Source organism: Carassius auratus, chromosome 9 (genome assembly GCF_003368295.1).
Source record: "Carassius auratus strain Wakin chromosome 9, ASM336829v1, whole genome shotgun sequence".
NCBI lineage: Eukaryota > Metazoa > Chordata > Actinopteri > Cypriniformes > Cyprinidae > Carassius > Carassius auratus.
Window position 1 is genome coordinate 7,804,629 of NC_039251.1, and position 23,035 is coordinate 7,827,663.

General features: G+C 34.9%; 2 protein-coding genes across 5 annotated transcripts in view; one reads left to right on the plus strand and one right to left on the minus strand.

Moving 5' to 3' along the window:
* LOC113108264 (beta-1,3-galactosyltransferase 1-like) overlaps window positions 1-12,238 on the plus strand; it is a 144,410-nt gene extending 132,172 nt beyond the window's left edge. For all 4 annotated transcript variants that reach the window (XM_026271193.1, XM_026271190.1, XM_026271191.1 and 1 more), the window contains exons 4-5: window positions 6,047-6,077; window positions 8,934-12,238. In XM_026271193.1, coding sequence (XP_026126978.1) covers window positions 9,147-10,142 — 996 coding nt within the window. In that variant the 5' untranslated portion in view covers window positions 6,047-6,077; window positions 8,934-9,146 and the 3' untranslated portion in view covers window positions 10,143-12,238. The remainder of the gene's footprint in view (window positions 1-6,046; window positions 6,078-8,933) is intronic.
* Window positions 12,239-13,111: 873 nt separating this feature from the next.
* Window positions 13,112-23,035, minus strand: part of LOC113108265 (STE20/SPS1-related proline-alanine-rich protein kinase-like) — a 59,094-nt gene continuing 49,170 nt past the window's right edge. The window contains exons 16-18 of the mRNA XM_026271194.1: window positions 22,530-22,598; window positions 20,308-20,372; window positions 13,112-14,404 (exon numbers count right to left, since the gene is read on the minus strand). Coding sequence (XP_026126979.1) covers window positions 14,330-14,404; window positions 20,308-20,372; window positions 22,530-22,598 — 209 coding nt within the window. The 3' untranslated portion in view covers window positions 13,112-14,329. The remainder of the gene's footprint in view (window positions 14,405-20,307; window positions 20,373-22,529; window positions 22,599-23,035) is intronic.

Genomic DNA, 23,035 nt, shown 5'->3' on the forward strand with positions numbered 1-23,035 from the left:
AAAGAAGTTTCAGCACAGCTTAAGGTTTTTTATTTATTTATTTATTTTTAAATGTAGTGAAATAAAATGAAAGTACAATTTAGACCATTTGTAGCTTTATAGTAATACATGCTATTGCACAAAAAAGTGCAATAAAAGTAAAAAAAAAAAAATTAAAGAGTGTGTCATTGATGTAAGGAAGCACCACATTGGAGGCATTTTTATTGGAATATTGGCACTTGATATATTTGCAGTATGCTTGTAACTATGCATAACTATTGATGAAACCTATTAGAGAAGGGGTTAGTCACAGAGATATGAAGCCGGGTTAAATCAATGCAAGAGAGATTAAAAATTCTATTATGACTGAAAACCAATCTGCTGCATGTTTCTGCCAATGGTGGTATTTTAGGAGCATTTGGACAAAGTGAGGAAGGTCGGGTAATATTTTGCATTCAAAGCTGGAAAATACAACAGACAGGCCTGTTGCATTTCAAATGAACATTTTACATTGTAAAATGGGTTTTGAAATACAAAACAACCATGCACACGGAATTGATAGTTCGCCCATGTCATTTAAAACCTCTTCATCTGAGTATTTCCTCCCTCTTTTTGGCAATAATCACACTGCTGGTGCACATGTAAACAGACAGTGAGTCATTTGCAAAGCGGATGCTGGAGAGAATGGTTTTACTATCATTTAGTGAACATTTGGATGGCTGTGTGTTTGGCAGATGTATCGATACTTGTGTGTGTGTGTGTGTGTGTGAGTGACAGCTCTAAGTACTGTGTGGGATTCTGTGAGTCTCTGGCTGTCATCCCGGTGTACTGTTGCCATAGTGATCGCCTGTCAATCACACAAATGAGCGCACCTGTTGAATCAATTAGCATTACATATAGCAGTTTTTCTCTTTATTTCATTTCCCATCGATGCTCATCATTGTTACATTTGGCTGTAGTGCTAAGGAGAGATTGAGTAACACTAAAAAGCTATTTAGACCCATGGCTCCAAGGCAGACAATATTAAGGCTTTATTGGAGAACAAAGAGTGCCTTTATCACAAAATACCTAGTTTTAAATGCATTGTCAATGCTACGTAATATGTATTTTTATGCTTATTAGTGATAGGGGTTTTATCATTGACTAAAACTAAAAAGTACTTTACAGTAAGGTTCTATTAGTTCATTATTTAACTGCATTAGTTAACATGAACTAACTATTAAAAATACTTCTAAAGCATTAACAAATCGTAGATGTTAATTTTGAAATTTACTAATGCGTTATTAAAATTAAAAGTTGCATCCATTTATATTATTTAATCGACCTGAGCTGCTGTATTTCCATTCATTAATGTTTAAAAAGATTTATAAATACTGAAATAAATGCATTTTGTTGTTAGTAAATAATGCATTAGTTAAGTATTGAGATCTTTTTGTAAAGTTTAATCCTAAACCATAAGAAAGTTACTTTTACTTGCCATCAAATGCAAAACAACTGACATAAAACTAATGTTAAATTATTAAATCAACAGAAAACAGAAAATGTTAAAGAATATGCTAATAATGTAATTCTAAAAGAATGCTACTGTATATGTTTATGCTTGTTAGTGTTTTTTTATTATCAATAACTAAAACTAGTGTTTAAAAACTTAATGTAACTAAACTAAAATTTGTATAAACAAAACCTAATAAAAATGAAAAAAAAAAAAAAATTGTAATTAATGATATTAATAAAAGCTATATTAGTACGTTAATGATTACTCTGTTAGCTATTAGCATACAAACTCCAAATTCTATTATAATGAATTGTACATGTAATGTTTTGCACGTTGTGCGAGATGCTAGTTATATGATGCACAGATGAAGAGTGTGTTCATAACGCTCTGAATAGACTAGAGCATGCATGTTTAATTTTCTCAATTGATTCAGCCTTAGATGGGGGTCCATGAATAAATCCATTCATTTACAAATTCATCAGCTTATGAAACAAAAGCAGTGCATGCACCTTACGCTTTCATTCTGTAGCAACAAAAACCAATATGAGTGTTTCTATCAAGCCCCTAAAGAAAGAAATTAGCAGATAACAGCCTCATTTACAAGAGGAGCACAGCATATTGGCGCTTAATATTATATTTGTAATAGGCTAGTAATTATGCAAAACTATTGATGAAAAATATTAGAGAAGGTGTTAGTCACTGAGATATGAACCTGGCTTTATTCAATGCAAAAGAGAATGAAAATGCTTTTATGATTAAAAGCCAATCTGCTGTATTTTTTCTGCCAATTGTGGGTTGAATTGAGAAAAATGACTGGCCATAAAACTACTTTTTTTGCCAAATTTTGTCCCTAAGAATGATCTTTATAGTTGTAGCAAACAGCATAGGTGTCTCTTAGGATGAGTCAGGCTCTGTGTCTGGGTGAATCTGCACCTGTCACTAATAATATGAAGATGGATTGGGATTTATATATATATATATATATATATATATATATATATGTTTTTTTTTCTTATTTAATTATTTCTTTTTTAATGAACTATTTCTTAGAAAATCCCTTTTCTTTAAGTATTTTCTCTTTCTTTACAAGGTGCAATTTTAATACTAATAGTATATTTATTAGTGTATATGTAGTATTTTTATAGTAGCCTCTCTCTCTCTCTCTCTCTCTCTCTCTCTATCAATATATATATATATATATATATATATATATATATATATATATATATATATATATATATATATATATATATATATACAATATATTTATTAGTATATTTATCAGTTTTTTATGTCAGACACTGATATTTTTTTTCCTCAAATCAGCTGGGATGTGCTGTTTTGATGTTGAATTTATATATAAATATGTATAAAAAAAAAACTGTATATAGAATACACATACATTTACACACAAACAGCATTTGTAAAAATTTTACATGGATTCCATAAGTTACATGCAATATACTTAATGATAATGTGATGAGTTTTGCATTAAACGACATTTAATGAGAAAAAATGTGGCAGGTGTTTGTTAAAAATCCTTATTTACATTTTTGGATTGCTAAGGTATTCAAAACACAGAATATGAGAAGTCATTGAACATACAGAGCAAATTAAATTTTTCACCTTACAATGAGATTCACTGAAGAATTGCAGAATAAGAGCAGGAATGTGTATAAAGAAAGTAAATTGGGCGAATTGTGAATCAATGTTAACTTTAATCTTGGAGGCTGTATGTGCTGGATTTATTTACAGCAATATTAAACCTGCCACAATTTCTTATTAAGTCAATCAAATGCGCTTTAAACCCCTCGCAGCAAATCAATAGCGTAAAATGCGTTCAGTCCAATAGTGAGCTTTGAATGCGTCTCGCACTAAAACCACGTAATAAATTGAATCCACACGCTGCTTATCTGAGTAGAGTCAAGATCTGTGGCCGTTTCTTGTTTTAACAGGGGCATTCGGCCTTTTGAGGTCGTTATCTGCTTTTACAGACAGAATTTTCTCCCTGTTTTTCTGATAAACACGCCGTGATTGTGAAATGATCTCATTCAGTGTGTGTGTGTGTGTTTGGTGCTGGCAGCTCATCTTGTAGGCTGCCTGGAGAATGATGTTATCTTGGGACAAAGCTGAAACTTTCATTCAGGTTAATATGTTGGAGTTTGCTACACTAGAATGTGGATATGAACACAAGATAACACTAGTTTTATCACTACACTTCCAATATAGATAGCGACCGTGTGTGTGTGTGTGTGTGTGTGTGTGTGGATACACGCTTAAGTAATGCCATCCGCTCGCCTGTTCTTCATATAAAATGGTTTTCATGTCATACCTTTGAGGCAGCAGAGATTTCAGAGTAATTTTAAAGTCATTTCATAGATTGACATTTACTTCCAGTTAGTCTGGACTCAATGTGAGTTTAGCGGTGAGAGATAGTTCTTTCATTTCTGCACGTCAGATGGTCACCAGTTCTGCCGAACTACTGTGGAGTTTAATGGCAGCGTTCATATCAGCATGTTTTGATGGTTAGCTATTTGAAGTCGGCATGAAAACTGACATTTATTTATGGATTCATTTATGCATTTGCCAAATTACGAAATTTCCATAGAATGGCTCTGCATAAGCAAATGATCTTCTTAAAGATCTGCCTTTCATTAAGAAGTCATTAATAAACATTATAACAATACTTAACAGATCATTAGCTCAAGTACGTTCAGATGTGATTAGGCATGGAAATATATCAAAGTTTCATGGCAGCTCTCTGAATGTACATTAACTAATGATCTGTTGAGATTTATAAAATGTAATAACATTTATTGACTACATTTTTATGCTTTATGAAGGAAATTGGAGTAGTTCTTCCACATGCAAACACAACGGTGGGAGGTTTCCATTTCAATAACATTATTTTCACCCAAAATATAAAATAAATGTATTTTTAATTCAAGTTTTTCAATTACAAGTGTATTTGTAAAGTGCTTTTTACGATACAAATCGCTGCAAAGCCACTTTACTGAAAATTAAGTTTCTACAATATTTATTAGTAGCTTATCAGTGATAATGACTGTCAGTTTATGTGCATAATGCAGAAATGTACTGAAAAATCAATAAGACATAGTCAAACAGACGATGAACACTTATAACAGTAATTATGTTATTATAATACTCTAATAACGTTAAAATGTCCAGTTTTCTCATTACTAGAATGTTATTTAAAGGTTACTCAAATTTATTTTACAACATTCTACAAACGTCATTTTCACCCCAAATATAACATTTGTTATAATACTCATTTTATTCTTAATAAAGTTTTCACTCAACATGGAGGATGTTTAAGAAGCAACAACATTGCAAGGATGTTTGAAGAATGTTGATCTCAGAACGTTCTCTCAACGTTATTTAAAATTAAATTGTCATGAAATATCAAATATTAATAATGTTATAACAATGTTGCATAAACATTACTTTAATAATGCTCTGTCCTAGCATTTGAAAAAAGCATGAGTGAAAGTTGTGAGAACACTCCCTTCAATGTCAGTCTATGGGATTTTCTCGTCTGACAGGTGAAAATCCAGCAGCTTAGAAAGCACTAGCGCACCTCTCCTCAACAGAGATGTGATTTGAGAACTCATTCATGTGTGTTACACTGTAAAGAGTAATACTTTATGTTAGAGATTTTTTCCAAGTATGAGTTATAATCATAGCGATTGCTTAGCAAATAGCACTAATTAAAATTAATTCTCGCAAAAAAATAAATAAATCACTGATTGAAATATGTATTAATATCCCCTTTAGACCTGTAGCATTCCCAAAAATCAAATCTTGGCCACATTCGGTGTGTGGAAAGATCAGCTCCTGCTGCACATGCTTCATCACTGCCAGCTCTGTTTAAAGCTGAGCGGCTGCCGTATGTACCGTATTTTTCGGACTATTTGTCGCACCTGAGTATAAGTCGCACCAGACCAAAAATACGTCATGAGGAAAAAAACATATATAAGTCGCACCAGACTATAAGTCACATTTATTCAGAACCAAGAACCAAGAGAAAACATAACCATCTCCAGCCGCGAGAGGGCGCTCTATGTTTTTAGTGTAGACTACAGGAACACTGACCAGCATCTCTGGCAGTATAGAGCGCCCTCTATCGGCTGGAGACGGTAATGTTTTCTCTTGGTTCATTTCTCTCGGTTCATGTCAAATTAATTTTGATAAATAAGTCGCACCTGACTATAAGTCGCAGGACCAGCCAAGCTATGAAAAAAAGTGCCTCTTATAGTCCGTAAAATACGGTAACTTCTCCATTCAGTCTCCTTCATGAGCTGTTTCATGATGCTTTCTCATCACAGAGCTTCAGAGCAGAGTTTAAGTGTGTTAACTAAAAGTGTCTATATATTATTTGTGACAGGCTTTACATTTAAATGTTTTTATATTATTATATCCTTTATAAATTATTTATATTTTAATGTTATTCTATACAGATCTTATCCATGTTTTTTTTTTTTTTTACCAGGGTGTTTTTTTTTTATGATATTTTGTGCTTCATAATTGTTTTCATGTTTTTTTGTCCTCTAGATGATGCATCCTTCATCTGTATACTATTATGGTGAGTAAAAGCATGTATAATTTATATGATAATCTACTGTGTGTGTGTGTGTGTGTGTGTGTGTGTGTGTGTGTGTGTGTGTATGTATGTATGTATGTATGTGTATATATATATATATATATATATATATATATATATATATATATATATATATATATATATATATATATACACATGAATACATACATACACACACACACACACACACACACACACACACACACACACATATATATATATATATATATATATATATATATATATATATATATACACAGGTGCTGGTCATATAATTAGAATATCATCAAAGAGTTTTTCACTAATTCCATTCAAAAAGTGAAACTTGTATATTATATTCATTCATTACACACAGACTGATATATTTCACATGTTTATTTCTTTTAATTTTGATGATTATAACTGACAACCAAGGAAAATCCCAAATTCAGTATCTCAGAAAATTAGAATATTGTGAAAAGGTTCAATATTGAAGACACCTGGTGCCACACTCTAATCAGCTGATTAACTCAAAACACCTGCAAAGCCTTTAAATGTTCTTTCAGTCTAGTTCTGTAGGCTTCACAATCATGGGGAAGACTGGTGACTTCACGGTTGTCCAAAAGACGACCACTGACACCTTGCACAAGGAGGGCAAGACACAAAAGGTCATTGCAAAAGAGGCTGGCTGTTCACAGAGCTCTGTGTCCAAGCACATTAATAGAGAGGCGAAGGGAAGGAAAAGATGTGTTAGAAAAAACGTGTACAAGCAATAGGGATAACTGCACCCTGGAGATGATTGTGAAATAATGCTGCTGATCAACTTTATGGAGATGCAGATTTCATTTTCCAACAGGACTTGGCACCTGCACACAGTGACAAAGCTTCCAGTACCTGGTTTAAGGACCATGGGATCCCTGTTCTTAATTGGCCAGCAAACTCGCCTGACCTTAACCCCATAGAATATCTATGGGGTATTGTGAAGAGGAAGATGCGATATGCCAGACCCAAGAATGCAGAAGAGCTGAAGGCCACTATCAGAGCAACCTGGTCTCTCATAACACCTGAGCAGTGCCACAGACTGATCGACTCCATGCCGCATTGCTGCAGTAATTCAGGAAAATGAGCCCCAAAGTATTGAGTGCTTTACATGCTATTACTTTTCATGTTCATGCTTTTTAGTTGGCCAAGATCTCTAAAATCCTTTCTTTCTATTGGTCTTAAGTTATATTCTAATTTTCTGAGATACTGAATTTGGGATTTTCCTTAGTTGTCAGTTATAATCATCAAAATTAAAATAAATAAATAATAAAAAATCTGTGTGTAATGAATTAATATAATATACAAGTTTCACTTTTTGAATGGAATTAGTGAAATCAACTTTTTGATGATATTCTATTTATATGACCAGCACCTGTTTATAATTCACAACACATTTTTGGTAATAACTATATGTATGTGTGTGTGTGTGTGTGTACTTTTATATTTCCTTTTTTCCATGATATTAATAATAAAAAAAAAAGTTTCACTTTATATTTTTTTTAGTAAACTTGTGTGTGCCTTGCACAACAAAATATTTATTTACCCGGTCAGACTTTCAGTAGATTGCAAACAACAAATTAGCTACGCATAAAGAAGCGAATAATTCAGCCAGTTAAATTTTGTTTGGATTATATTACAATAAATTATTTATTTGCAAAGTGTCCCTGTTATATTTTCTCACTTCCATAAATGTGCTGATTGGTGATCTTCCCCACTGAGAAGAAGATTCAGCCAGAAAGCCGCTATTTGCAGACACAGCTTCCTTATCAAAAGTCTAAACAGCTGAAAACTTCAGAGCAGGAATCACACAGTGCTCTCATTTCCATACAGGCAACACGACAGATGACTGCTGCTTTCAAACACATGCACATTCTCCACCTCATATTATTTAATTCATTCAAACATTAACAATTTCCAGCAATGGCAGTCGATAAGAATCAGAATATTTAGCTAACTATCTATTCAAATATTTAGGTAGGCTTGTTCCTCACGTTTGGTTGCATTTTTCCTTCTCCTCTTAAAAGGATAGTTGAGGCAAAAGTTAAAATACTATTTTTTATTTACTTTATTTACACCATGAAGTGAGTTTGGAATGACGTCAGAGTGAATAAATAATGACTGAATTTTAATTGCTTTCAAGTTTCTGAAAAAACAAGTATAAATAGTCCATGTCTCTTGCATTTCAGGGCACGTGAAGTCATATTTTAGTCACACTCTTGCAAACCATTTCATCTCAAATTTTCCAACTTGTTGATTTAAAAAAAAAAACAAGGCACAACAGGCAATACCATTGTTATTTCCTGCACTGGTCTATTTAGAGATTTTGGGCAGACTAGATGAAAGAAAACCATGAAAATACACATTTAAGTTTTAATTTTATTATTTTGCTTTTTTATTTGTTTTTCACTTACATGTCATGCACCAAACTTTACAGTTGTATTCATATCTTTTTTCCTTAAAACAAAGCAGTTAAAAATAGCATTTTATTCATTAGACTTATTTTTTCTGACTGCTGACTATTCTCTAATTTATGGAGTGATAAAAGAGAAATCCTAAATTTGTGTATAAACATTTAGCTCTTATACTGTATGTGAACAAAATTAAACAATAATTGTGAACCTGACTTTATGCAATGCTTAGATTTCTTTCTGGAGATTTATGCTAATTACTGCATATACAATGAATGCATTATAAGCATCTTCCAGATGCATATATGCAGCTGAAAAAATCTATCTTTCACATCATGAGGTCCTTCAGTTGAAGAACCCATTTGTCAGTTGGCCTCTAGTTGAAACCAACTGCTGTTTTGTTTTTCAGATTTCAGTGGAACATGCGGAAGAGTGTCAGGGAGCATTTGAAACCCTGCTGCAAAATCCCACTGATTTCATATGAAGAGAAGACAGCTCTGACAGCTGACGTCAGGCTGCAAACAAATGCCGTTTTGTTCTGCATTTCTGCCTGAGGTACCATCGCTAATGGCTGCAAGACCATTCGAGATCTACAGCTCCAAGTGCACGTAAATGCATCACAATGCCTTCAAAAGTGTCATGCCTCTACGTGTTGACGGTCGTTTGCTGGGCCAGCGCTTTGTGGTACTTAAGTATATCCCGTCCCACGTCATCCTATGTGAGCCAACTGTCCGTCCCGGCACGTAAAACAGCGAAAGCGCACAAGAGCAACGCCACCACAACCTTTGGCAACATCCGGACGCGTCCGTTGAACCCCCACGCCTTCGATTTCATCATCAACGAGCCCAAGAAATGCGAAACGAACGTGCCCTTCCTCGTCATCCTCATCACGACCACGCACAAAGAGTTCAATGCCCGCCAAGCCATCAGGGAAACGTGGGGCGACGAAAGCACCTTCAGCGACCTCCGCATCATTACGCTCTTTCTTCTGGGACGCAGCACGGACTCAGTACTCAACCAAATGGTGGAGCAAGAAAGCGAGATCTTTCACGACATCGTAGTGGAGGACTTCATCGACTCGTACCACAATCTCACTCTCAAAACGCTGATGGGAATGCGCTGGGTGGCCACTTTCTGCAACCAAGCCAAGTACGTGATGAAAACCGACAGCGATATCTTCGTGAACATGGACAACTTGGTGTATAAACTCTTGAAGCCGGCCACCAAACCTCGACGGAGGTACTTCACGGGATACGTCATCAACGGCGGACCCATTCGGGACATGCGCAGCAAGTGGTACATGCCCAGAGACCTTTACCCCGAGAGCAAGTACCCGCCATTTTGCTCCGGCACTGGGTACGTGTTCTCAGCGGACGTTGCAGAGCTCATCTACAAGACGTCCTTGCACACCAGACTCTTGCATCTGGAGGACGTTTATGTCGGGGTGTGTTTGAGGAAGCTGGCCATTCACCCGTATCAGAACAGTGGCTTCAATCACTGGAAAATGGCCTACAGTCTTTGCAGGTACCGTCGAGTCATTACCGTACACCAGATCTCCCCTGAGGAGATGCATCGTATCTGGAATGACATGACCAGCAAGAAGCATCTCAAGTGTTAGTGGGAGCTGCCCGAGGATGTGTATTTGTGCCCTTTTTTAAATCCCCATGGCGCACAGATAGGACACAGAGCCTTGGGACAAACTGTAGTTCTTTCTTAGAAACACTTACTTCCTTCTGGGGCATGTCAACGATTTCGAAACACGCCAAGCCCATCGTTTGAGCTCGTTGAGAACCGGTTGGGAAATGTGCAATTCGTGTTTAATATTATAACTGTGCCAGTCTAAAACTAGTGAAGGAGTTTCTTTTGGTTCAGATGCACAGCGTTCAGTTTTCTTTGCACATTATTCTGGTTGTACAAATGAAAGTACCATTGCTTTGTTTACTGTATGTGGAAGCGCCTGCTATTATTTGTTAACACGTTCAGAAACCTCTTTTCTTGAAAAAGACAACGGCGATGTATAGCTCCTTATTTATAAGTATAAAATTATTTTCTTACTCCTAGAAGTTGAACATCATTGCTTCAGCACAGCTAATGTTTGTAGTTATACTGTAAATCTGTATATCTAAATTCATTAACGCTTGGTATCAGGTGTCATTTAGTGAGTATTTACTGTACATGGTAAACCTGTAGAAAAATACTGTGTAAGGAACGCAGTGTAAACGTGGAATATAATGAACTTGAAAGTGATTTTTTTTCTTCTTCTCTGGAATATGATTTCATAGAGGCCAAAATGTGATTCATATGTTTCTTTTGTTGTCTGGAGTAATTGAGGGGACGCGTGACATTAAACTGTGAAAACAAAAATGCATATATTATTCCCCATGGGTACTATTGTATTATACTGTGTATTTTTACATGACAATATATAACAGCGTTTTTTTTTTTTTTTTTTTTTTTCGTAAGCGTTGATCTTTTTATTTGTATGTTTTGCTCATTTATATTCAAGATTCTAAAGGGATAATAAAATAATTTACTCAAGTCAAAGAGTTAAAGAAATTAATAATCTTATTCAGTTGGCCCACAATAAATGAATGAAAGCAAAGACATTTATAATGTTAAAAAATATTTCAAATAAATGCTGTTATTTTGAACTCTATTCATCAAGAGTCCTATAGAATTCATCAATGTAGCAAATTAACATATTAGAATGATTTCTGAAGGATCATGTGACACTGAAGATGATGGTGCTGAAAATTCAGCTTTGCATGGCAGGAATAAAATAATATTTTAAAAGATATTAACATAAAAAATGGTTATTATAAGTTGTAATAATATTTCACAATATTGCTGTTTTTAATTGTATTTTTCATCAAATAAATGCAGCCTTGGTGAGCATCATAGACGTAAAAAAAAAATTAAAAATGTACCAACCCCAAATTTAATGTACAGTTATGTGTAATAAAACCCCTTTAACCAAACGTAAAAAAGAGAGAGAGGAAGAAAAAAAAAACAGCAGCAGCTATATGATAATAGACAGTGATGTTCAATAAACGCTAATGTGTTTTCCTAAAGTAACAAGTTTTACAGAAAATTTGGGTATTATCTGCAGCCGTATGGCTGGATCATTTTCCAATGGCTTTGGAACCTCATCGGTATACATTTAAAGAGCTGATTTGTAAAACATCAGCTTGTTTTGGAACTAACTTTGGAACTTCCAATGAGCCTGTTTAGAAACCCATTCCGTTACATTTCTGTCTCTTTGGAATCTGACATCTAACCTTTATGCATGTGTGACAGCATAAATGTGCTGTGGAGATCCAGCAAAATGTCCAACCCACCTTCTCCATCCTTGAAGGATTTTACCAGTCACTTGTCCTGCCAAATGACCACAGTAGAGGCACTTGGCAGACTGGTCAGGCAGCTCGAGACGTGCCAAACTCCGTCAGCACCCGTGACAAATAAAGACAGTCTTTGCCATTGTTGTTAAACGTGTCCCAATGGAGCCAGTACTTCACAGCAGCTGATTTTCCATCAGGAATGGGTGTCTATTATGGGATGCCTTCCAGGAGGCTGTTGTCAGGGAGGGATTAAAAGCAATCAGCATCTTGGGTGAATACAGTGTCAGAAAATGGCACTTAACTTGAATAGTGGCACACTTCGGTGTCCCATTACCTTAAAACGTGCCTTTGGCTAGTCCAAGCTCTGAGGTCTGATCCAGCAATTAAAATCTTGACATACCTGACATTCATTTCATTATATAGCCTATTTTATAAAAGTATGCCATTTTTAACAACCAAAAACAGCAAAATTATATGATCTCCCACATTTTCATTCAAATTCTGTCTATAAGATATTCTGTTACAATAAAAATAAAATAAAAATAAAATGTTACCCAAGAAGTGACATCATCTGAACCCCATTCTACAGCTTGATGGACAGAAAGTAAATTATTTTTTATTTTTTTAATTGTGGAAATAAAACATTTGAAAAAAGAAAAGAAAAGTAAAAAAAAAAAAAAAAAAAAAATTGAAGGCTAAAAATATAAATATAAGATAAACATATATTAGGATGCACATATATTGATGCACTTGCTCTGCAATGGCTTAAAAAGTTGATATTTTAATCTACTATAGAAAAATGCTATTAAAATCAAGTTAAATATTTCTGAAAAATAATAATAATAATAATAATTCTGAAACAAGTACAACTATTAAGTCCTTTCATGCATAGTATGCACCAACAGATAAAATAATAATAAAAATAAAATATCACATCAAAATCAGTTTTGCTTAATTTTATATCTCCAGCAAAATCATTTGAGATATTTGATAAATTCCCCACCCCACTAGTTCAAGTGCTCACAATAAATCTCACAAAAATCTGATCGTTTTTCTCCCCATTTCATGAGGAGACGATTAGCTACTAAAACACTGTAATGAAATCTCTTTCTGAGGGTTTGCCGGTGGTAAATTATAGCAATTACTGTATAAAAAAGAATGCACACAGAGGCAGGCAAAAGATAATATCATAATCACATTATACAGCTAAGATCCCTTTTCTTCCAAAACACAGCCATGCTCCAGTTCAATAGTAGCAGTTCCGTTTTATTTGTTGTACCTTCGCAGAAAGCTTATATCTTTGCTGATTACAGAGAGGATGAATAGTAGGGAGGGAACACGCATGGTACATAGTCAACACAATTCAACTTAATAATAATAAATTATTTCATATTTATTTACATTTGGGCTGAGGACAGAATCATTTAATTCAAGCGACTGTACTGGTTTTAGACACACAGATGGCTTTTCTATCGTTCAGTAGTAGACATTTGGTTTCCTTTACGAAATACTTCACGTTCACTGATAGACAGATGCATTCTGGGCTCAAAAACAAACATTCGAGTGCTGTAAAAATGACGAGTAATCATCGCTCGTCTTGTGCATACGTTACATCAGGATTAAGGTGTGTTGTGTGGTAGCGATGAGCTTGTTTGTCAGCTTTAACGGGTTAAACGTGAATATTTAGGGTGTAAGCGTCACAGGTGCAGGTACATCGCACCGCATGAAATCAAAGTGCATCAGCTGTTAACTTCAACGCAGAATAATATGAGCGAATCTGCCCGACGATCTACTGTAACATACGTTTCTTAGGCACAGATTAAACAAAAACAAGGCACCTCTAGCGTCGAAGCATCAACACTGTCCCGAAAACAGAAAGCAGTACGTTTGCACATGGCAGCATTCGGTTCTCTCTTCGAGCTGGAACTAAAACAACTAAATATTCCCATATTTTGGACATCAGAAGGTCTATGTACAATACAGTTCAAATGCGTCAACATTCAGAATGAAAATGTGCTTTTTACATTCAGAGGGAGACGTCTCCACTTCAGTCTTGTGGTCTACGATCTGCACTACTCTTGTGAAATAAAAGGCTTTTAAAAAATAATAATACTAATAACAATGTGGTAAGAGCTAAGAGGTAACACGATAACAATCATAATTATAATAATAATTTAAAAAATAATCATTTTGTTTCACTAGCTATTGCCTCCTGAGATAATGAGCTCCTGCTTTGAATTCTGGGAATCCAGCTTTTGGTGAAATGCATACAGCATCTGGGAACGAGCGTGGTGAGTGTGTGTTTGAATAAGAGTGCTGTGTTTGACTGAACAGGTGCAAACATTCACGGAGGAGTGCAGGTGATTCGGGAGGAAACAGAAACCTGAATGTGAGCAGGAGGAGGGAGTTTTGACCCTTCCCTCTCTCCGTCCTCCTGCTCTCCCTCTGCTGTGGTAAAGAGATGCGATCAGGCGACGCTCAACTGGGCGAAGCCAATCAACTTCACCTCATCTGGGATCTCTGTGATGTCACAACCAGACGCCTGGAGACACAAACACAAAGAAACAGATGCATGTTAAGCAAGTAAGAATTACTAAATACTATCAAATAATAACTAAATGATATTAGAATATGTGGCATAATTTAAATTAAACCAGGCAATATAGATATATATATATATAAGAAAAACAATGAATGAACAAACCAACTCAAGGTTCTTGGTAATCAACATAATGCCACAGATTCTTTCAATAGTGTTTAACTTGTACTGAACCGGATCATTCCTCTATTCCCCTTTACTTGCCATTTTGACTTCATTTGCAAAAACTAATATCTTCAAAAAGGGATGTTGAAGGATGAAAGGCAGAAGAAAACATGAAAAAGTATTGAAATGGTGGTCAGTCTTTGACAAGTGTCTAAAGACGGAGTGGTGCTGGGCAGAGAGCAGATCATCTTATCACAGGTGACACCAGCCCGAGTGTCTGGAGGAAATCGATCGCTTTCTCTGGAGGAGACATAGAAAGTATCAGCCGCTCAGGGTCAAGTGACTGATCTTAGACAGAGGTGTGTGTGTGTGTGTGTGTGTATTTATGTGTTGGTCAGCGTCTACTCTCTCTGAAAAACACTGCAGTGAAATAAGGGCTTGAGTTCACGCTCCTGCTAAATTAGAAGGACTGTGACCCATAGAAAGGTCTGACCATAAAACTCCTGGCAGACGTAACTCACATTTCTCCTGGGTGAAGCATGAATTACTCACAGAGGGAGGAAGGACTACTTCTATCACTCTCTGTGTGTGTGTGTGTGTGTGTGAGCACTTACACATGCACTCTGATGGACATATTGTAGACAATGGTAAAATAAAAGTGATATGTGGAATATTTATAAGCATATGCAGAGTCAACTATAGACAGCTAATGATAAATGATAGAAACGTGTGTGTGTGTGTGTCTGTCTATACATAGGTATACACACACACACACACACACACACACACACACATATATATATATATATATATATATATAACATTTTACATTTTAATTTATGAATAATTTATTTATTTTACACACACAATTTAAAAAATAAAAAATAAACTTTAATTTAAAATAAAAAAAATAATTCAAACATTTCTTTTCATTAAATTATTTTTATTGTATTAAAATTAATTAAATGTAAAAAAGAAAGAAAAAAAAAAAAAAAATATATATATATATATATATATATATATATATATATATATATATATATACATACATACATACATATTACACTTAAATATTTTATTAAAAAAATATGAAAATAAAGTTATAAATAAATTAAATGTAAATGTCCATTACATTAAAACCATATATCGAAACATGCAATAAAAAGCTTTTCATTTAAAACAAAAAATCTAACTAAAATTAATATGATATATTTTTTTAATATAATAAATTAAAAAATATATATTTTATTTATTTTTATTTTATTTAAAATACATTTTCCTTTTTTTTAGTGGAGTAACTTCTTATCTAAAAACAATAAATCCTCCGCTGTACTCTGTGCCTAACTCTGAAGTGAGCTATTAGCAAGCTCATGTTATGAGAAAACAACAACTTTGGTGCGACTAAAATCACTAATTTAGATATCAAACTTAAAATGTGTGGCTTATTCACAAACCATATTGTTTTTTGCTTTTGGAGAAACAAGACCAACCTTTATTTGCATGACACAACATCACTTTAACAAGCCCTTGCAATGCACCATCTCCATTGAAATCAATGTGTTTCCAGCGTTCAGCGTCAGCTCTAATGCAAATAAACTGCTACGCTCAAGCCACAGAGCCTGCACGTGTGCACACAGCAACCACAAACATAAGTCTTCTTCACGGTTCAATATCCAAGCAGCCTAATTGTCTGAGTTGCACACAGTGTAGTCAGGAGTGACATTAGTAAATGAGATCATAGGACCGGGCCGCCTGAGAAATTCCCCACACACACCACGCACATTTCTCAGAGTTGTTTTCTAATCATGATGTGAAGTTCTCTCCAGGGACGCTCAAGCTGGAATTAAACAATAAAACTCCACACTTCCTAATGCGCTTTTCGAAACACTCCAGGTGCGAGTGAGAAATGCATTCTGGGAGCTCTGTGGAGGGTCGGCGGGTGAAGTTAAGTGTAAGAGCTGGCAGATGCTGTAGAAATAGCTCTCAGAATGAGCCGACTGCTAACACGCAGATGTTGTTTACGGCTAACTGGCGTCTCCATCGAATGCAGTGATTAAACGTCCACCGGGACCTGCCCTCAACACTTAGTGTTGTCTAGGAAGAGTTCGTCTAAGAATGGAAATGTCGTCATTATTTACTCACCATCATGAGTTGTTTCAAACACATACACACAGCTCTTTAAAATACAACAACTGCTATTTATTTATTTTACACTGGATTTTAATTTGAACATGAAACTAGAATGATGCAACATAAGAAAACTTACATTGTTGTTCTTTCTCTAACAACTAGGTGGACAATATCATGGTAAATACAAACAAAAACCAAAAAAACTTTCATTGTTTGCATTTGCATTTTTTCTTCTAGGTTTAATAGATAATTAGGTAAACTGTTATATGGATCATATACTGTAGATCTAATGAGCATTATATAAATATAAAATTATTGTATATATATTAGGGGTGTAACGATACGCGTATTCGTATTGAACCGTTCGGTACGACGCTTTCGGTTCGGTACGCGGTACGCATTATGTATACCGAACGGTTCGTTGGAGTAATTAATTATATTTGAAAAAAAAAAAAAAAAGAGAGAGAAAGAAATATAATGATATGCGTTCAACAAGGTAGCCCAATAACCCAAACAACGTAACAGGCAACGCCCCTGACACTCCCGAAGAAGAAAAAAACACCATCTTATATGTTTATGTTAGGCTACTCAGCAGGCGCTTGCTCACTCAGTACGCGCTGAAGGCTCGTTGCAAAATAGCCAATGCGTTTAACAGACTAGAAATGAGAAGATCCTCCAATAACCAACAGGTCTGGTGTTTGGGTGCACTTTGGATTCCCTTTAAGCTATAATGGTGATGGCAAGAGAGTGGTGGATAAAAAAACAACGGTATGTCGCATCTGCAACATGACAGGGTACACCAGCGGGATTACAAAAAAAAACAAAAAAAAAAAAAAAAACAGCGGGAATATCTGGGATATATGCGTCAGTACTATCTGGGAAAAGACGAAAAAAAGGAGAAACATGCACGCAGCAAACTATCCCTGCAGCATTTAGACACTATAGCTTACAGGGAATCCAACCCAAACACCAGACCTGTTGGTTATTTTAGGATCTTATATTTCTGGTCTGTTAAATGCATTAGACATTTTGCAACGAGCCTTCAGCGCGTGCTGAGTGAGCGAGCGCCTTAGGGGCCGTTCACATATCGTGCCTAAAAACGCATGGAAAACGCTAAGCGCGTCTTTCTCCTCCTTTCCAAAGCGCTCGGGCAGAAGCGCTCATGAGGCGTCTGTCTTTGCTAAGCAACAATGACGTGCTCTCTCCATGAGACGCGGAAATTTCAGCGAAGGATAAATGGATTTGCAGCTCTAAAAATCGCTTGCAGTAGCTCTGCTACTGAATTTATTTCAAAATTGCAATCCATATACAACTATGATCAGCTGTTCCTTCATCTTGGCTGAGCTCTCAACGTTGTTACGGGAAAGGATGAAGCTGATTGGTTAGTTCTTGTCACATGACCCGCGGTGCGCTTGCGGCATTCTGAAAAGTTGAGATGTTTTTACATTTTGCTGTATCTAAAACGTATCGAACCGAACCGAACCGAACCGTGACATCAGTGTATCGTATCGAACCGAACCGTGAATTTTGTGAACCGTTACACCCCTAATATATATATATATATATGTATATATATATATATATATATATATATATATATATGTGTGTGTGTGTGTGTGTGTGTGTGTGTGTGTATATATATAGGTATATTAACAAAATCTGTAATAGATAATCTTATTCATTTATTTTCATAAACGTGTATATCATATGAAAAAAAAAAACTTTTAAAGAATAAAGTTACAAATACAAGAGTTTAGTCTCGAATACAGACTATAATAAGAGTTTTTTAATTTTTCATCTTGCAGCATTATGATTATTCTTCGTTCTTGAACTTTCATGACTTAATTCTTATAAAAGGCCTTATTAATATTATCAAACAATACAACTTTTCTTTTATAGTTACAACTTTATTGTAAAAAAAACTTTTGTTTTTATTGTTTATTCAAATATTGTGATATAAACATTTGCTTCCATTATGAACTGTATGTTGTATGTATGTACATCCTCACCTTATTACACAGGAATTATGGACCGACTTAAGTGCTAGTAAACATTGACAGAATTTCTATCTTTGGGTGAACTTTATCTTTAACTCCACTATGGACCTCACATTACAGGAAACACACCTCTCCACACATGATCTCACCAGAAGATTCATGAGAACAGTGCAAAGCGCTATCCTATCCAATAAAACAGTATTCACTTAAAGTCAGCACTATGTGTGTCTAATCCTCCACACAGATACTCCTACAAGATCCTGCGCTCTAATGCGTTCTCTTCTTCATCTATATGCATTTAACGGGAACCCTCGATGACATTTTAATTCGGGTATTCGTGTATCTGCCAGAATATCCCAGTTCTGTCATTTTTTAAAAGGCATTAAAAGGCATCATTAAACACTCTCTTAATAATCTCTCAGATTTGAGTGTTCAGTGCTGTGTGTTCAGAGTAATCAATAAGGAATTATGTAATGAAAATTCATTATGCTGTCAAAGACGTGATTTCAGCAAATAATAAATGAATGGCTGTGTTAGACCTGGGGGACGCACGCTCTGCATATTCAATGCACAATCAGTCAAATAAACAGCATCACATAAAAAAACAAGCTGCTTTTGGTCTCTGAAAAATAAAAGGCCATGTCTGTTCCAGTTTTTCATAATTGTATAAAAAAAAACAACAATTGGAATGGCTCAATTACACTGGACAAGTTTACTACAAACTACAAGTTTATTATAATGAACTACAACTAAAACCATTAAAAAACATTTGCACTACTTGAAATAAATGTTACTGAGATTAAATAAAATATGAAAAAGTACTTACTTTATTTTGGCAAGTTGGTCTGTTAAATTAACTAAAACTGAAAGATAAAAAAATCTAGAAATATAAAAATAAAAATAATAAAGTAATAAAAAAACAAAAATAAACAAAATTACTAAAATTACGTTTTAAATGAAAATACAAACGGACAATTCAGAAATAAAAATTAATAAAAAGAATAGTAAAATCTAGTTATTCATCCAGTAATTGTGTTTTTAAAAAGCTTCTGCTATATTGAGTATGAAATAAAAATAAGTAATATTTCCTTGAAAAAACTATAAATGTATACAAATGTTTTTTTTTTTTTATTTCATGTAGTTGCCAACTTGATTTAGTTAAACTTGATTAGTTAAACAACAACAAAAATGTGTAAAAACTGCATACATACATACACATATATATATATATATATATATATATATGTGTGTGTGTGTGTGTATGTGTGTGTGTGTGTGTGTGTGTGTGTGTGTGTAGCACACAACAAATTTACTAAGCTAAAATTAAAATCAGATGTATGTATATATATAATGTATTTTAATGATTCTAAAATAATATAAAATTCAGTTGTTCATAATTAGATTTATTTTTATTTTTTATGTATATACAGATTGCACCCACTAAGATTTTCCCACAATTTCTACCCAAATAAATACAATGTGCATAACTAGAAAATGTATATGCATATTTTACAATTAATTCCCATTATTTTCCAGGCCATGACATTCCCAGGTTTTCCTGAGTCATGGGAATCCTGCAAGATTTTCTGTGACATTTAGCATCTGAATACTCACCAATTTGAAGGTCAATACTTTATAGGAAATTGGGTCTTCTACAATCTTCTGTATGTTAGCAGCCACTGGGAAAACACATGTAGAAAGAGATACTGACATTAGGACTGAGTGATACAGCTAAACAAACGATATCTGGATATGCAGTATCTCAGCATTCATGTATTTGCTCTGAAATGGCTTGAAGCAGGGGTCTTGAACTCAAATTGCCCCGAGGGCTACTAGCCCAGTTGTGTGTAGCCGTGAATTTTAACTACAGTACATGCATTAATTGGTGCAGTTATATCATTACTGATGCATGGCCAGATCTTTTCAGAGCAGAGCGACTCATCTGTATACCTAGCATATTGCGCTCAGTGTTTAGCGAACTAATGACCCCTGGAATTGTTTCCTTTTGCAATTTTCTCCTTGCAGATTTAGCCAGAATGAGCTCCATTACAAAACCAGAAGCATCACGAGCTGTCGTAATGGTCAGAAGTCATACAATTTAATATATATTCATATTGGTAATTATTATTTATATACTATTTTTAATATTAAAATGTTAATATTCATTAAAACATACATTTAAAAATACCTATTATATTATGTCCACCTTCAATGCAACGTAAGTCACCTTAGACAAGAGTCTGCCAAATGCATAAATGTATAAAAAATATGTTTGTTGTAAATAAAAGCTTTGCATTTCAGACATACAGGTAAAATAAAGTTGCTGCACAGAGACTGTAACTGATAATACAGGGTTTCTAGAAATATGGAAATAACATTTATTGTGCCTTCTGAGCACACTGCTAAAAACTTACAGTATGCTTTTTCTCAGTATTTTGTCTGTTTTCCAAGACAAATGTCTGAAATCTTTTAATTAAAACATTTTTTGAGAAGCAAAATTACATAAGAGGTCTGATTTTCTGAAGAATTTGATCAAACTGAAGTGAGTTTATGAGCTCAGAAAAATCAAGGTAATTCAAAGGAAAAACACATTTTCATATTTCATGTTGTAGGCATAAAATATTTCATGTTTTAAGCATTATAACCAATTTTGCTCAGTTTCTTAGAAAACAAGACTTCATATCTTCATTTTGCATGTCAAGTAAGGCATCTTGATTTTAAATTTATATTCAACATTTCTTGCCATAAGTATGAATTTTAGACTTTCTGATCTGATTCAAGACCTTTTAAAGGGACAATAAGTAACTTTTTAGGTATTTTATTATCTAAAATCAATATTTTTATTCATAAATATGCCCTCAGTGGTGTACAAATACCTATGCCAATGTTTAAACTAATCCTCGTAAATGAAGAATTTATTATCTTTATATACATGGGACGGGTAGGTCGACGGAGGCTTCCATGTAGTTCCGCCATCTTGCAAAACTATAATAGCAGAGAGGGACAAAAAGTACTAAACCAACGCGTTTCCACAGCGCGTTTTCGGTCAGAGCCAGAAACGCAGGTGCAGAGCAGTGAGAGGCGCTTGAAACTGCACCGGCAAGTTTAAAAGTCTGGATTGCATTCTTATTATGGACCATACATATGCCCCGGCACAGGAGAAGAAAACATAGTCGCCAAAACAGTCAAAAATAGAACGTAAAAGGAAACGTGACCGTAGATTACAGAAAACACGAGTTAATGTCGGGGAAGCTTTTTCTAGGTGGAAAGAGCTAATGCTGGATAGAGATTTCAAAAGAGACGCTGAAGTGGCCAGTTTTCTTCTCGACAGGTAAGTCAGTGTTACAATCTATATTATATTTTTTTTTATATCTAACAATGCATATAATTCAGAAAATATAACGAATAAATTAGACATAACTACTAATTACAATATTTAATGTTTTCCACAGTCAGTAATTCGTACTGTAACCTTCGTTTGTTAGTTGTCATGTTGCAGTTTGTTTGAAATAACACACCCGTTCACCTGAAGGAAAACTCGACGAAGTGCTATTAGAAGACATCCTGTCAAAGCTTTTTGGTACATATCGCCTACCGTAGATGCAACGTGCATTTGAAAAAGCGAGGCGCTGGAGAGCAAAATTAGTTTGAATGCAAAATACAATTTCACCACTAGATGGGAGTAATTCCTACTTAGTGTCCCTTTAAGATCTTCATTTGTGGAACAGTGAATTAACGCTTATTAAGACTTCTTAAGATCATTTTAAGGCCCAAAGAAACCCTGTTTTAGAGATGAACGAGGCAGTGCATTGGAATTTAATGCACATGCAACTTACCCACAACCACATCATGACCATTGACCAGACCAGCAGAGAAGAGCTCCTGAGAAACTCCATCAGCAGTGTCTGAGGATACAAAACACAAACAGCATGATATCACAGCAAGAAACCCAGCAGAATACAAAGTTAAAAGCATGTTCTGCCAAACCCACACACACAAGCATCAACAAACAAGTCGCAATGGCCTGGACTGCACTGAACACGTCAGATCTCCAGCGTGTAGCAAGCATTGATAGAAAGAAAGACCAGTTTAGCTGTTTATGGTTTACAACTTCTGCCACTTTGAAATATAATCGACTGATGCATAGACAAACTTTAAATGAGTCTCAGGCAGACACACAGACAGACACACAGACAGACACAGACACACACACAGACACACACACACAGACAGACACACAGACAGACAGACACAGAGACAGAAACACAGACAGACAGAGACAGACACACAGACAGACACAGAGACAGATACACACACACACAGATAAACAGACAGACAGACA